The sequence below is a fragment of the Diadema antillarum genome, unplaced genomic scaffold, assembly GCF_040938485.1.
Source record: "Diadema antillarum isolate AM-2024a unplaced genomic scaffold, OU_Dant_1.0 seq00001106_RagTag, whole genome shotgun sequence".
Classification (NCBI taxonomy): domain Eukaryota; kingdom Metazoa; phylum Echinodermata; class Echinoidea; order Diadematoida; family Diadematidae; genus Diadema; species Diadema antillarum.
Genome location: NW_027271922.1, coordinates 329,535 through 346,059, shown reverse-complemented (window position 1 = coordinate 346,059; position 16,525 = coordinate 329,535). Strand labels below are relative to the sequence as shown.

Genomic DNA, 16,525 nt, shown 5'->3' with positions numbered 1-16,525 from the left:
ATTTCAAAACCGATTTTCATGAATTAAACTTCTAATTTCTCTTAGAATTGTATGCTCTTTGATATTTCATATAAGTAGTTTTTAATCATTTCGCAAAAAGTTGAAACCTAAATCCCCATCTCAACCAAAACTATAATATCCCTTTAAGTTTATGGCTGTGTATATACGTCCATACCTCACCTGTTTCCAATGCCTAAACTTTCTTTAATCGCCCGCTCTTGACAGGCCATGCAGCTTTCCAAATACAAGCTGATATCGTCTCCACCCATGGGATCTTATATGCTTTATCGCCCTCTCTTATTATGGTAAGCTCAGCAGCTCTTTCAGGAGGGAACGTCGCTGATTAAGGCATGATTGTGATTTGTCTGTTGTGGAAGAGCGAAAGAAGAGGGGGGGGGGGACAAAGAGAAAGTGGTTAGTGGTTATTTTGACATTTACTATAACTATTTATCTCCTTCTTTCAAAAAGTACAGGCCACCCATTCGGTGTATTATGAGCCTTTCACTGATTTCTGAAATGTTCCTCGTAAATAACAGCATCCATCATCATGATACTCGTAACAGTAATTTATTTCATATGTTTAAGGTTAATACAACTTTTGCTAAACAATCTGTCCGTTTTAATCTCCCCGTTATTTGGAATTCTTTGTCAAATGATATAGGATGTCCAAAATATGTAAGGATGCTTAAAAATCTCTAAAAAAGTACTTTCTTCACAAATACTGAACCATATCTTTTTTCTGCACATTTTCATATGATTGTTACATCTAGACCTCTATGTTTTTGTTCTAATCTTGTCTCGAAACTGCAAAACACTCAGTGTGCCTGCATATTCTAGTATGATGGGGGGGGGGGGTTCCGGATACTTACCTATTTTGCATAGAATATGCACCCTTTACCTTAAAATACTTGATATAGACTCCTCATATACTAGACAACATACTCTGAAAACGGCGTGAGAATTAACCTGCTAAATCGTTGGATTTCCCCTTCAAAGTGACTCCATGTACGCGTCCGGTCCCACAATGCTTGGTCATACTCATACATTTTACTGTACCTCAGGGAACTTATTTCATACAAGGTCCCAAGGCTTTTCTCTAGACCTAGTTCTCTTTTTCATTTCCATGACGTGTTTGATTTGGCAAATATGCAAACTTGAACTTTGTTTATCTATATTATGTCAATTTCGATTGATTATTGTTTTGTGTGTTTTGTAACCACTGATTTTATTGGAAACGAAGCATGTAGACTCTAGATTCTACAGTGAACTGCTAAGAAGGAGGCTATATGAGCAGTAATAGTTAGAACGTGTGCAGCTTAAAACTCTCCTGCCCTCCAGCGGAGCTGAAGATTTTGCACCTCTTCCAACATTTGACAATGATATAATTGGCAATAAAGTTCTTGCAGTAAAACGTCTGATAATCACGAACATAATCAAATTCACGTAAATGTATAGAGCTACACCACAGTACTAAGTATCCATTGTAATCCGTGTCATAAAATGACCAAAACTTTGTACCCTAGTATGATCGAAAAGTTATGATGAAAGCATAAAATAGTCTACTATACTACAGTACTGTACAAACTGTACAATTTGTATACGTAAGATTTGTGAAAAAGAGGACAGCGAGTTGTATACGCGCTTTGATGCTCTTATGATAACTCCCAAAGAAAGCGATCTTCCTTTTAGAACCTTTACAGAAATTATTTACACAGCGGTAGAGAGTAGACACAGTGGAGCTTGTACTCACCATGCAAAATCAATCGATCAGTGGATCACAGTTGTTGCTATTTCATCTAAACCGATCACAAAATGACTGTCAAACTGTAGATGATGAACGAAAATGACATCTAAATAAAATGCGCGCATTTCCTCACAGATCAATTTATTGCGCATAGCAACGTCTGCGCGACCGCACCCTGAAAGCTGTCTTCTGACACGCGTACAGCGCATCCCTCTTTCCCCCCTTTTTTTGGCTTCATTTGCTTTTTGTGACGTCACAGCAAACACTTGACAAGCGTCTGCCAAAATAACTACACTTGTAGCCCACAATCATGTCCTACAAAATTTTGATGTTGCTTCTTGAACTCTCAGTGCCTCATTTGAACTTGACATTGATGAGATGCATGAATACAAAACAAAAACACACCCCATTGCAAAGCAAAGGGACTTGGAAGAAAAAAGCTATGACGTAGCATTTATTTGTCCAGAAACTGACTGAACCCCGGCTGAAGAACTTGCCCTCGGCAATTGACCGTCCTGTCTAGTTTAAAAAGGTGCATCACAGTCTGTTAAAATTAGTTTACAATTTCATAATGTGATCTACTCGGCGAATGAACCCAGTTGAGACGTTAAGGGCACCGACGGGTCCGTTCACTTCAAGGGAAATTCCATCCCGATATAAGCTGTTACTCTCAATGAAAACAGACCATTCAGAAAAATGGATCAGTGAAAATTTAGGAACCAAAATTCACACACACACACACACACACACACACACACACACACACACACACAATGAACTGTAAGAGTTTCTTCTGTTCGTGAGTAATGAGTTTCTTTCCACAACAGAGAGATAGAATGTAAACTATTGTTCCTAAGTGGAATCGCAAAGGCTTAACGAATCCTTCTGAAAAGTCTACAGGTGATGTCAGAAGTCAAATAAAAGAGTGTGTGTGCCATTGCTGGTCTCCTCTTTCTTTATATGTCTGGTATAGCGCCCGCACATTCGACATAATTCGACGTTTGTTCCAGCCATACCTCGGGAGTTGTCCAAACTTCGAGGTTGTCCAAAGGTTGACTCGTTAGTTGTCTGGGATCAGGTCAAGAAATTATATAAACAAGGTATATTTGGAGTGGGCATGGCTCTCCTGTTGCTGCAGAGTGTGTCTAAACTGTTATTACGGCGAAATGGAGGTGTTGTGCTTAGTGCGACTCGGCCATGTCTTCTGCGGATGGGCTTTGGGAACCCAGAGAAAGACGGGTAGGTTACCATGGGACAAAAACAATGTTTATGAATGTTCAGATGATATGCGTGTATATAATATGCACTTCGGAGAGTGTGTGTTTCGAATAAGTTTGGCTCTGCGTCGGGGCTGGGGATGAAACCAGAAACTAACGCGAGGTGGCCTTTTGACATTGCTCATTGCGTTTGTGCAATTGTGTATATTTAGGCCTACAGCGAAAGCGTCATTTATCAATATCGTACAAAACGTCTACAAAAATGGACCTGATCGCTTTGGACTCCACTAGAATGCGGATTATTATTTCAAAGAAAATGTCAGTTTATGTTTGTGGTGTATGAATAGGAAAAAAAACACCAACAACAACCAAAAACGGTAAAGCTTTAGTTATGATGAGATATTCAGTAAGAATTAATCGAATCGAAGGAATGCCATGTTCTTTCGAATCAGTCGATTTGGTCTCAAATTTCCCATACTAAGATGAGGAATAAAAGTCGTGTCTTGCGCTCTTCCGAGTATCGCAAGTTCACCTTCTAAACATTCTAGGAGACTATTACCCGAGAAGAACATGAAGAGTCGTGGTTGGGAAGCTTTGGGAAGCTTTCAAGAGGGCATCATGTCGAAAATCGAAGGAGAGGAGTCCGTAGTATAATCAACTCAATTGAATTCAATTCAATTTAGTTCAGTTCAATTCAATTCAGTTCAATTCATTTATTTCATTCTCATTTTTCTTCCAACAGAACATAACACAAAGTAAATTAGGAATTCTATCATAAGCATATCATTGCAAAGTACGGCCCAAGCTCTCTGGTGGATGTGCAGTCTCAAGTTAGGTCGTCCACCACCATTATAAACCAAAATTGAATCTGAACCTCATAAGATAGTCACAATTTAGATTGAAATGCAATTGATTTCTGCTTAACTCATGATAATGCATCGGCACCATATCAAACGCTCAATGTGGATCTCAACTGACAACAATTTGCTCTGACACGCTAGACACCATTGAGCTGAATAGCAGTTATTCATTAGAATATAAAGATATATATTATGATACCTATCATGTATTGTATGGGATAGGTACATGTATATAGGTATCACATTTCATATTTCCATAAAATTTGAATTTTGAGTTTGTGGATTAACAAGATACTACAAGCAAAACCTGTGTGAAAGAGTCAAACTGACACAAAATAAGAGGGTAATCTTTGGAAACACTTTTTTTGGGTGTAATTATCGCTATTTTATATATCATGTGATGCCTATGTCACATGAAAAATAAAGGAAATAATAAATAAACCATTTTAGGGCCATTCACAAACATAATTGCTTCATATTTGCTCCTTCAGCAAATCACAGCTAAGAAAACCCCATTATATTATCCACTATTGTATTGTCAATTAAAATTGAAAAAAAAAACCCACGGAAAATCTGAATGACATGGTTGTCAGTTTACGGTTGCCATGGCAACTAGAAATATCGGACATAGCTAAATTATGTATCAAAATGTTTGCAATAAGATTTTGAGGAACGTCACTAAAATTTGGTTGAATTTGAGTGAAGTATGTAGGATTGACAAATGAAAATGGTAGGAGGCACAATGTGCCCCCCGCACTTGGGCTTTAATTAAAGGTTTAACACAGTTAATCTGTGGGACTTTGACCTGTTTTTGCATCTGGGATTCAAAGGCTGTTAATCAATACATGCGAAAAAAAAATTACAGCTGCAACTGATCCAACGTATGATAAAGGCCGTATCTCGATCACCAACGGAGACGTCTCAAACATAAAAATGGCTTGCGATCTCACCAAGGAGATGTCTCTGAGACGTCTCAGAGACATCTGAAGAAGAAGAAGAAGAAGAAGAAAAAAAGAAAATCGCATAGCATGGTTTTGCAGTACAGCTAGAAATAGCGGTTTTGATCAACATGTCTGATTTTTAGTTTTTGACCGTTATTTTCAGAAAGAAATTATATTTCTTCTTGTATGTCGTGAAATTTGGGGATATAACACAAATGGGAAGTAAAGTTTTAAGCAGATCTTCGAGAAACATTTTTCAGTCTGTGATAAGTTTTCTAAAATGAGTGGGAAAACAAGTCAACATAGACTGATTCTAGTAACTGTCCTGTCATGAACAATACTAACTTTTGAAAAGAGAAAGCCATGACCCCAAAAGCTATGAATAATCATCATGAGAGTGTTTAAATAGTGTACTAAATTTCAGGTTGATCTGATAAACCCTTCACAATGGTTTCTATAGAGGTTATGTCCTATTTTGGCATACCAGCTCCCAACACAATGCCTCAAAAGCTTGGGTTCTCTTCCCGTTTTCGCTGAACCTAGTCATTTTAGGTCCTAAAGCTAAAAATCTCCTTGTAGAATTTGATATTAACTAAAAAAAGATTATGTCTGGCGCTTTTTGGTTGGTTTTGAGATGCACGCTCACATTTTATTCGCCTTATTACATAAATGGATTTTGTTGAATTTACATTTTATTGAAATATATACAGTAACACATAAAATTGAATGCATATTATTTTACTATGTTTCACACAAATTATCCATTGTAACGCAAATGAATGTATATGGAATTTAACTATAAACTCACATGTAGGTAGGGGTGCCCTTCAAACATATTTTTTCTTATCGAGAAGGAAGGATTCAACAGCTGCTCTCTTGAGTAGGCGTTATCTTTGAATTTCTTGTGGTATTTGTCATAAAATTCAGCATGATCCTCCCAGAGGGCCGCTCTTCTTTCCAGAGATATTGTTTGGCCTATTTGGCCATGTTGGCATCGCATGCGTCCTCAGCAGCCACAGTTTCTACAACAACTTGATCAACCTTCTTCTTGCGGCCCCCACTAGCCTTGGATGGCATGTTGGTGGAAGTAATGGCAGGTGTCAAATATGATGGAGCCGTTGCAGGCTCATATCTGACTTGATCTAGGCAGGATGTCAGCTCGCAGATGGGTCACGTGGTTTCTAAAGTAGGTCAAACATTGTTAAATAGAGTCGCGGAGACGTCTCCGCGACCTCTCACCAGTTTTTCTGGTCTTCAGCAGGTCTCGGCGACGTCTCTGAGACGTCTCGGAGACTTTGCAGAGACATCGCGGAGATGTCTCGGCAGTCGCGGATATGATTAGTCTCCGCGACGTCTCCGCAACTGATGGAGACGTCTCGGAGACGTCGCGGAGACTTCGCGGAGACTTCGCGGAGACTGGAAAAAGTCTCCCCAAAAATCGAACATGTTTAAATTTCTTGCGACTCCTCGGAGACTCTGTAATTTTCAGGAGACGTCTCGGAGACGTCTCCGCAACAAGCTAATCTAGTTTCAAGCCCGGTGAGATACCCCTTAAGTCGGTGAGAAGTTTAGTCAACATCGTTTTGACCCTCGTGAGATATGGGATGCATTGAATAAAAACAAAAAATGTTTCGTCCATTAAACACGTGACCTATGTTGGCTCTCCCCGCAGAGTTTGCACATTCTTCGATACAATGATTATCTAAATACCAAACAACCTGAAAAAAAAAAAGAAAATGTATCGTCATTTTGCTTTTTTTTTTTTTTTGCATGCAAGCGGTACATTGTAAGATTTATAGAATTTATAAACAGAAGAGGAAAAGGAAAACATACGTCATATCTATGTCACGGAAAAGTCCACCCAAGTATGTGCGTGGATTAATGTAGCAATTGTATAGTAGGTTTGAGAGTTGGACAATCCGTTCAAAAGTCATGAATTTTTAAAGTTACTGGATGAGAAGACTACAACAGTTTGTGACGTCACTGCAGGAACGATAAAAAGAAAATAGAGTCCAACATATTTTCATATTTCTAGCAAAAAAAAAAGCAACAACAACACACAGTTGACTTACCTCTGTCAGAAAGCAGTGAGAATGATATTACTACCCTTAACATGTATCAGCAATAAGTCGAGGAAAATTAATGTGTACTTTTCATTTAAAAAATGCTGTCTCTCTATGTCTTGCCTTTAGACTCTCACAGCATAGATCAGTCTCAGGTCTGAGCTACTATAAGGCCGGTCACGAAGGTTTTGATCGTCTTTCGCAAAAGACAATTGCTGACGTCTTGGAAGAGACTACGGAGGCGCATCCCGATCGCGAGTTCGTGGTGTTCTCCGCAGACCAGGTTCGACGGACCTTCCGACAGTTCAAAGATGAGGTAATCTATTCATAGGCTCTATATCTTTGTTTGCATGTTTTAGTATCTCTTTTAATTTATCTTTTTGTTTGAACTCGTTCTTCAAAGGCTTAAGTGCATTTAGCACAATAGTATATAATACTTTTTTTTACACGCATGTATAAAAAAAACGCCCGAAAAGTAATAATTTTAAGAAACACAATTTGATCTTCTTCTTTCTTCTCCTCTTTCTCAGTCCACTACATAGGTAATCTCCTCCTGTCATTCATTCCACGTTTTTTTTTTACCTTTCCTCTTTCTATAGTGTTTATCACTGTGTCTGTATGTGTGTACTTCGTTTCTGTCTTCCTTCACCTTTTTTTGCCTCGTTTTTATCTGTTTTATAACTAGACATCTTTTTTTTTTTTCAAATGAGGGGACTGCAGGCTACAAGCTCTGCTTTATAAACGTTCCCTCCATTTCCAAACATTTTTTTTTTCTGTACTTCAATTTCAATTTCAATTTATTTTCATACTTCTCAATGAAGGAATGTATAGCAAATATAATAAAAACATAGTGAATCATAATATCCGGCTTGGATGTACAGTAAATTAATGTAAGAATATAAAACATATAGTGGTCAATCATCGTACGTTTGGTTCTATGTATAACGCTAAAGAAATATGACGGAACCTACTTAAAAGCGAGCTTGTTAAGCGTAGGTCCCAAATTCTGAACAGAGTGTAAAGATGAGGAGCACGGATGCAACGTAGGACCAAAATAAAGAGAAACAAAAATGAAAGGCAAAAATACCTGGTGCACTAACAGAATCTTCTCAATACATTAATAGTGATATACAGACAACCACATTCTGCAGATGTAAGAACAGTTGATTTAACAATGTTGACAATAGTGTAGTAGTATGATTTGAATAACGGTGAAAAGAGAACAACTCGACATGCGAGTCCTCGGAGGAGATACGGGAAACCTAAAGAGTGAACATACAAGTACTAACATTCAAAGAAAATTTGGAATTAATTAGAATTACCAGCCAGTATAGCACTAAGGGGAATACAACAAGCCAGCTGTTCACGCGTTCCGAAGTCTTAGGGTTATCAAAAGGGGTACTGGTGTGAAGGAATTTAAGAGCGCAAACAGAGAGGCTTAGCTGATTTGAATAACAACAACCAACACAGCAGGTAATGGCACATAAACAAGAAAGAAGGAAATTTCAATGGACTTACGCAATGTAATTATTCAATAAATTATGTCTTAATTTGTATTTGAAGGTCGACAAAGACAAACAACCTGCGAGTTCTATGGGGAGATCGTTCCAGTACTTCGGCCCTGCATACATAATTGTTTTTTTCGCAAAAATGGTTCGGGTACGTGGTAGGTGATAATCGTCACGTTGGCGGGTGGGATAGTTATGAATAGAGTAATTTCTTTTAAACATATGCAAAAAAATATCAGGAAGATCATTTTTGGATAATTTGTACATGAATATCCCTAAATTGTAATAAAACAAATCTGACAATTTCAAAATTTTGTTCCTATGGAAAAATTCATCTGTATGAGATAGATACCCAGTCTTATTAATTATTCTAATAGCGCGCTTTTGTAAGAGAAAGAGCGAGTCAAGCAAAGACTGGGTCGTGTTACCCCATGCCAGTATTCCGTAGTTGAGGTAAGGGGAAATCATAGTCCAGTATATAATTTGCAATATATTGGTGGGGAAGTAATCTTTCAGTTTATTTAGAATTCCTGCATTCCTAGATAAAACTTTGGTTAAAAAGTTGATGTGAGACTTCCAAGATAAATCGCTATCAATATATAGTCATAGAAACTTAACACTATCAACCTTCGTTAAATTAATGCCATTAATTTGGACATGACCAGGAATAAATTGCAAAGAGTTACTGAACAGCATATAATATGTTTTATCAATGTTTAGTGATAACTTGTTGGCATGAATCCAGGATTGAACAAGTTTCAATTCGCTGTTTAACATATGAATAAGCGTATTAGGATTACGATGTGAAAGAAATAAATTTGTGTCATCTGCAAAGCATATAAAAGAAAGAATCTCTGATGAATTTTGGAGGTCATTTATGTACAAGATGAATAGTAGCGGGCCGAGTAGGGAACCCTGGGGGACACCACATGTAATTGATTTCATTGAGGACTCATGACCATTAAGATAAACATACTGCTTTCTATCAGTAAGATAATCTCTAAACCATTCTAAAGCCGTCCCGCGAATGCCGTAATGGCTTAACTTATAAAGGAGAATATCATGGTCTATCGTGTCAAAAGCCTTCGAGAAATCAATAAAAATACTTAGTGTCATGATATTTACAAAACTGTACCTGTACTGTATCACATAGTTTGTTTTTCATTGCATTCATATCAGTTTGATATAATTTTATGATTACCTTCATTATCATTTGACATCAATGTACATCCGTGGGTGGTATTAAATCGTCATGTGTGTTCGCATAGATGTCTGTCCTTAGATCGAGGTATATTACATTCACCCTCTGATCATTTTAGCATTGAATATAATACATCATGTATCATTCATAGTACTTTTGCAAAAGAACCATGACGCTGCATGATCGCCCCGTACTGTTTCAAATGGCATTCTCAGTTGCAGAGGTACAAAAGGAGACCGCTAGCTACAAGAGTCATCCTTTGCTCGATGAAAAGAAGAAAAAAGAAAGAAAGATAGAAATACACGACGCTTCTGAGATATTCCGATTCTGAAAACATCAAATCACACAATGCATATTACGTTCAAGTTGATGCATACGCATTGTTTACATGCTTGGGACATGAATTCCATCAGGTTAGCAATCATAAATGCCCATGAACAGCGTTTACGGTACACTGCACTTATTTTCAGACATTCTCGCATTGTGCAAGGCTGATGGGATGGGGGGGGGGGGGGGGGCATCACATAGTATTGCGTACCCCTTTTCTTTGCAAACAAACCGAGAAAGGTAACACGCCGATATTCATTATGAACAACATGCATGAAAACGGGTTTAGGAGTGAGACGAGTTAACAATGCAGTCCAGCACATACTACAGACGCCTTTAGGGCTCCTTGCGATAGCTTTCATCTTTTCATCTATTCATCTATCTATCCATCCATTTATTAATATATCTATCTATCTACTGTAATATCTATCTATCTATCTATCTATCTATCTATCAAGGGAGGGAGTGGGAGAAACAGAAAGCCATGATAACTCTAAATGCATGAAAGAAAATGAACACATCGGCTCGTTTGCATTTTGTATATAGCTGGAATTCGCTTTGCTGACAGGAGCTGTTGTAAGTCAGGTAAACCTCGGTCAAACTTCGGGGTTATGTATCATGAACAGAAAACATAATACAAGGATAGTGCGCTTAAACTATCTGTGAGCTGATGATCACAATCTGGACCCTTCAATGACATCCCTTCTAGATGATTACATATGGATAATATGAACTTATTTCATGATCTTTGCCAGTTTCGGATTTCAATTTTTCAGCTTTTGCCAGGTGGACCAGGCCTCCGAGACTAGAAAACAAAACATTATACCCACTGCGTCTGGGAACGCGTTGGGTCCAAAGTCTAATAGTCGATCCTATTATTTAGGATCTATTAGGTCGCGAAGTGTTCGGAATATATGGGGAGGGAGGTGTGTATGGAAATTCTACCTTTTTACCTTATTTGGAAGAACTCTGTTTGCAAGTTCAACTCACAAGACCTGAATGCTTGAATTTCAATGCAAAACCAGGACACTATTATCATGGGAGAGAAATGTCGGCGACAATTTATTCCTTGTAATTTGTTTAAGCATGCAACAAACTAATGCACAACTTTTGAATTGAATTGAATTGAATTGCTGAAACTGCACTGGTCTCACACTCGAGACACAGTGAACAGTTCCAGCACGTTTATTTTCATATTTCACTTGACATAATAATTATACTGAGGAGAAAAAAAATACAAACAAGCAAGATACAAAATATGATATAAAGCGGGTTACGACTAGTATGGCAGCATAATACATAATGTACATAAAAGACAATTCTCTATAACATGTGAAATTTAACTGTGAAGGACCCTCATAAGCAAAGCTTGTAACCGCGGGTTCCTGGAAAAAATACCAGTGTAAATTTGTTTTGCAATGGAGATAGGGCACGAAGTACTAATGACGAAACTATATAAAATAAGCTAAAATAGCAAGGTATATAAGGGGCAGAAGAAGTAGAAGAAAAGAGAAAGAAAAAGAAAAAAGAAACAAAAGAAAAGAATAAGAACTGAGTGAAAAAATAGCATCTAAATACACAACTATACGAGCATAATATATCTAGAATCAAGTTCATAACGAGCTCAAAGTATGAGTACTAGTGAGTGCTAGTGTTATGATTATACGGGAGCATAAACGCTGGAACCAGCGAGGTAAAGTGAGCGTATATACACTGCAAATTAATTCGCCATGCATTGAAAGAGGATAATGTAAAATTACATGTTAAAAAGATTCTAATGAGGCAAGTTATATAATCATTAAGTATTTGGTATTTGGATGGGTCAGGAGAAACTATATAAGCGTGTAATAGGAAAATGGCTGTCTGAACCATCATGCGGCGATCAAGGCAAGTACCGCAGTCAGCAGAGATGTATACTCGGACCAATGGAATATATGGAACAAAATGATATGTGCATTGTCTGTTTTTCCACGAAACACGGAAATCGATCATATTACTCATCTATCAATAGTGCCATATATTTACATGTATTTGTTCTCTGAATTACATTATCATCAAGGAGTACATTCATAGTCCTGGCATTTGGTTCAATTTTATTTACACGTGATGGTGTACCAAGAAATATAAGTTCACACTTCTCCTTAAAATATTCACGAATAGTTTAAGAGGATAACCAGTGCAATACCAAAACAAGGTCTTTTATTTTAACCGTTTAACAATGTCATCGGGTTTCTTTGCAGAACAAAATAAACAAGTGTCATCTTCACAAAGTGACAATTCACTATATGCTTAACACTGAAGGCAATTCATTCACATACATATATTTATAAGGAAAAGAGGACAGGTACAAACAGGAATATCCCTGTGGTACACCACAGTTTATACTTTCCTTATTTGAACAAAACAATACGCACATGTACATTGTGTCCGGTTCGACAGATAATTTTCAAACCATCTTACAGCATTTTCATCAGAACCATACATTTTTAATATCTTAGTCAGTATACAATGGTTTACAGTGTCAATCATTACTACCCCAACAATACTACTGGAGTCAATGGCATCAAACCCACTTTTCTGTTACATTTAACAATGCATCTTGGGTGGAGTGCTTCGGACGAAAGCCAAATTGTTTATTTGTAAGAAAATGTTTTTCAATCAGTAAGTTTGAAGTTGGTCATAAGCAACTTTCTCTATGATCTTGGCAAAAATCGGGGTCATAGAAATAGGTCTATACGTTGCTGATATCACCTCTGCTGCCTCCCTTGTAAACAGGTGTGACACGAGCCTCCTTCCATTCATCTATGTGCCCTTTTGTATTGCGGATTGGTTTATCAAAAAAGTTAGCGGAGGAGCTATCAAAGATGCAACGCAGTTCAGAAGTTTGGCCGGTGTATGTTGTCCGGACCCGTGTGCTCGATCAGCAGGTAGTCAATTTAAAGGAGACCTTCATTTTTCATACCCTTACATTAATTTTGAACAGCGATAAATTAGTTATACTGAGTACAGAATTTCAGAATTTACAGTGATTGGGATGAGAAATAAGAATGTTTTCAAAATCTATAACAAATTGCAATGAACAAGGATGATGACATGCAGCCTCACCATAAGAATGCATGAGTTGGGGCTCGAGGAAGCAGAACAAAAGAAGAAGGCATGCATAGATTATACACAGGTGAACTTGTTAAACAAGCGGTATTGTAATAGAATTACACTGCTATACATTTCTGAAATATATGAGGCTTGTATGTCATCAACAATGTTCAGAGTAATTTGTTTAAGACTTTTAGAGTATTGGTTTCTCTGCTCAAGAACCACAACAAATTCGACAAATTTATACATGGAGCTGTCGATTTATATACTACGTGATATGAGATTTTGAAAATCGTCTGGAATGCCCCTTTAACAGGTCAGACACTTTCCTATCATCGACTGTTTTGAGGGAAAATTTTGCAACCTTTGCTGTAGAATTACATTTGTTTCGTTGGTTAACGGCTGAATTTTCTTTATCTATTTCCCCCTAAGTTAACAAAATAACGATCAAACAAATCGGCTAAACATTAACCACTGGCAATATTATCATTTACATTGATTGAAGTGATTTGTGAGTCTGTTTTCTTTCCCGGTATCACATATACCTCAAAGATTGCCAAATTTCTCTTGTACAATTTCCGGCTGTTTCAATCTTATTCAAAAGAAATTAACGTTTGAGTTGCCGTAGTCTGGAAGTCACATAAATTTTCTAACTTACTGACTGCCCGTTATGCCATGGGCACGTAGGGCAGCAACAAAAGTCCGCCATTATTGATCCTGTCCATGGCCAGGCGCTGTAGTGTCCCCCAGGTGTGGTTCAGGTCCCTCATCTCTCTCTCCACAGTTCTTCTCCATGTGTTTTTGGGTCTCCCCCTCTTCCTCCGCCCTTCTGGAGTCCAGTGGAGTGCTGTCTTGGTAATGTTGTCCTGTTCTTTCCTGAGCACATGACCAATCCATCTCCAGCGCCTTCTTTGGATGATTGTGTCTATGCATTCCATCTGGCATTTATCATAAAGCTCTTCATTTGTTATCGTATTTGGCCAAAATATACGATAAATTTTCCTCAGTGATTTGTTGTGAAAAACTGACAATTTTTGAATGTCGCTCTTCGTCATCCTCCAGCATTCTGATCCATACAGGAGAGTTGAGAGAACACAGCTTTGATAAATCATTAACTTGGTTTTGGTGCTGAACTGCTGAGATTTCCAAATGGGATTCAGCATAGAGAATGCAGTCCTTGCTTTATTCATGCGGCTTTTAATGTCTACTCCTGCACCTCCATCATGTGTTACTGTACTTCCAAGATAAGTGAATTCATCTGTTGTTGGAAGATCTTCTCCATCAGCCTGTATACTTCGAGGGTTTTGTACATTGAGTGTCATTACTTCTGTTTTCCTGTGATTGATCTTCAAACCAATTTCTTGTGCAAAGTCAGTTAGGCGGGATGTCTTCTCCTGCATGTGTTGGTGAGTATGAGACACTAGAGCCAGATCTTCCGCAAAGTCTAGGTCCTCAAGTGTTGAAAGGAGTGTCCACCTAATGCCTCTTTTCTGATTTGCAGTAGTCTGCCTCATTATCCAATCAATGGCTAGGTTGAAGAGTAGTGCAGACATAACGCACCCTTGTCTCACCCCAGTCTTCACCTGGAAACTGTAGTTGCTACTTCCAACCTTGCAAGTGAAATTGCTGTAAAAGCTCTTGATGATATCCACTACTTGTTGAGGAATGCCGTAGTTTCGTAGAATTTTCCATAAGCTGTCTCGGTGTAAACTGTCAAAAGCTTTTTCGAAGTCAACAAAGTTAATGTACAGCTGCCTTTGCCATTCTGTGCATTGCTCAATTATGTTGCGCAAGACAAAAATCTGGTCAACGCACCCTCTTTCTCTTCGAAAACCTGCTTGCTCTGGTCTCAGTTGCTCATCAACAGCCCTTGTCAGCCTCTGAATGATGACTTTTGCTAGTATTTTACTCGGAACAGACAAAAGTGTTATTCCCCGCCAGTTGCTACATTTCCGGAGTGAGCCTTTCTTAGGGAGTTTGATGATGATCCCTTGTGACCAATCGTCCGGGACTTTCTTTCCTTCCCATATGTCAATGAAAAGTGGATGCAGTATGTCAGCAGCCAATTCTGGGTCTGTCTTAAATAACTCAGCATTGAGGTTGTCTAATCCTGGTGCCTTTCCATTCTTTAAGGACTTGATTGCCTGAATGATCTCAGCCCGAGTTGGTGGATATATGTCGATATCTAGATCACAAACTGCTTCTTGTATATCAGCTTCAGTAATTGGTGTTGGCCTGTTGAGGACTTCTTCAAAGTGTTCGGCCCATCTGGCATCCTGCTCTGCTTCAGTAGTAAGAAGCTTTCCATCCTTGTCCTCTATTGGTAATTCCGAGGATTTACTGTACTTGCCGCTAATCATTCTGGTCAGCTTATATACATTCCCTTGTTCACCAGCCTTTGCAGCCTCTTCTGCCTGACTAGCTAAATTGTCAATAAAGGCTCGTTTATCAGCTCTTGACTTTCTTTTAACTAATCTGTTCATTTCTTTGTATCTCACTCTAGATCTTTCTTTTAACCTGTCTGATTTTGCAGCCATGCATTGTCTTTTCACTTCTCTACGCTTCTCTATAGTTTGCCACGTGCCTTCAGTCATCCACTCCTTTCTCTCTCTCTTTGTAGTTCCAAGACATGTTTCACTTGCTTTGTGGTAGGCCGTTTTGACCCTTTCCCACTCTTTATTGGTCTTATCTTGTTCCTCCTGTGTGTCTTCAAGATCTACTAGGACCTGAAATCTGTTCCTAAGCTCTAACACAAATGTGCCTCTAATTCTGAGGTCCTCAAGTTTATCAATGTCATATCTTGGTTGCTTTACTTTGCTAACTCCTGTTTTCCGAAGCTTCACTTGAAACACTGCTAATACTAGATGGTGGTCACTAGCAGCATCCGCCCCTCTCATGACTCTAACATCTTGAAGCGATCGTCTCCACATACCATTAATCATGATGTGATCAATTTGGTTTCTATCCCTGCCATTTGGCGAGTACCACGTCAGCTTGTGAATGTCTTTGTGTTGGAAGAGTGTCCCTCCAATTACTAGATTGTTGAGAGAGCAGAATTCCACAAGGCGTTCTCCATTTTCATTCATCACCCCACATCCATACCTCCCCATAGCCCTGTCATAGCCTGAGTTGTTGTCTCCAACCTTGGCATTCAGGTCCCCCATCACAATCTTCATATCATGTCCAAGAGCACTGTCAAGCTCATGTTGCAGTTGCTCATAGAAGGCATCTTTCGTCTCCTCGACGTTGTCGTTAGTCGGGGCATAACACTGGATAATAGTTGTGTTAATTTGTTTCCCCCTGAGCCTAATCTTCATCATCCTGCTATTCACAGGCTTCCACTCAAGAAGACTTTCCGTAACTCCCTTTTCAAGAATGATGGCGACTCCCTCTGAGTGATGTCCATCATCTCTTCCCGAGTAAAGTACAGTCTCTCCTGTGCTGGTTTGTAGACTTCCTGATCCTGTCCACCTGCTTTCACTTATACCTAGAATTTGAATATTGTATCTTCGCATTTCTGCAATGATTTGATTTAATTTCCCCGTTTCATACATAGTTCTTACATTCCAGA

At 38.5% G+C, this 16,525-nt stretch overlaps 1 protein-coding gene across 1 annotated transcript; it reads right to left on the bottom strand.

Annotated features, from left to right (window-relative positions):
- Positions 1-13,622: 13,622 nt before the first annotated feature.
- Positions 13,623-16,274, bottom strand: LOC139743788 (uncharacterized). Its single transcript, XM_071654243.1, has 2 exons — positions 14,770-16,274; positions 13,623-13,830 (listed from the first exon to the last, which is right to left on the bottom strand). The coding sequence occupies exons 1-2, from the start codon at positions 16,272-16,274 to the stop codon at positions 13,623-13,625; spliced, it is 1,713 nt and encodes a 570-aa protein (XP_071510344.1).
- Positions 16,275-16,525: the final 251 nt, after the last annotated feature.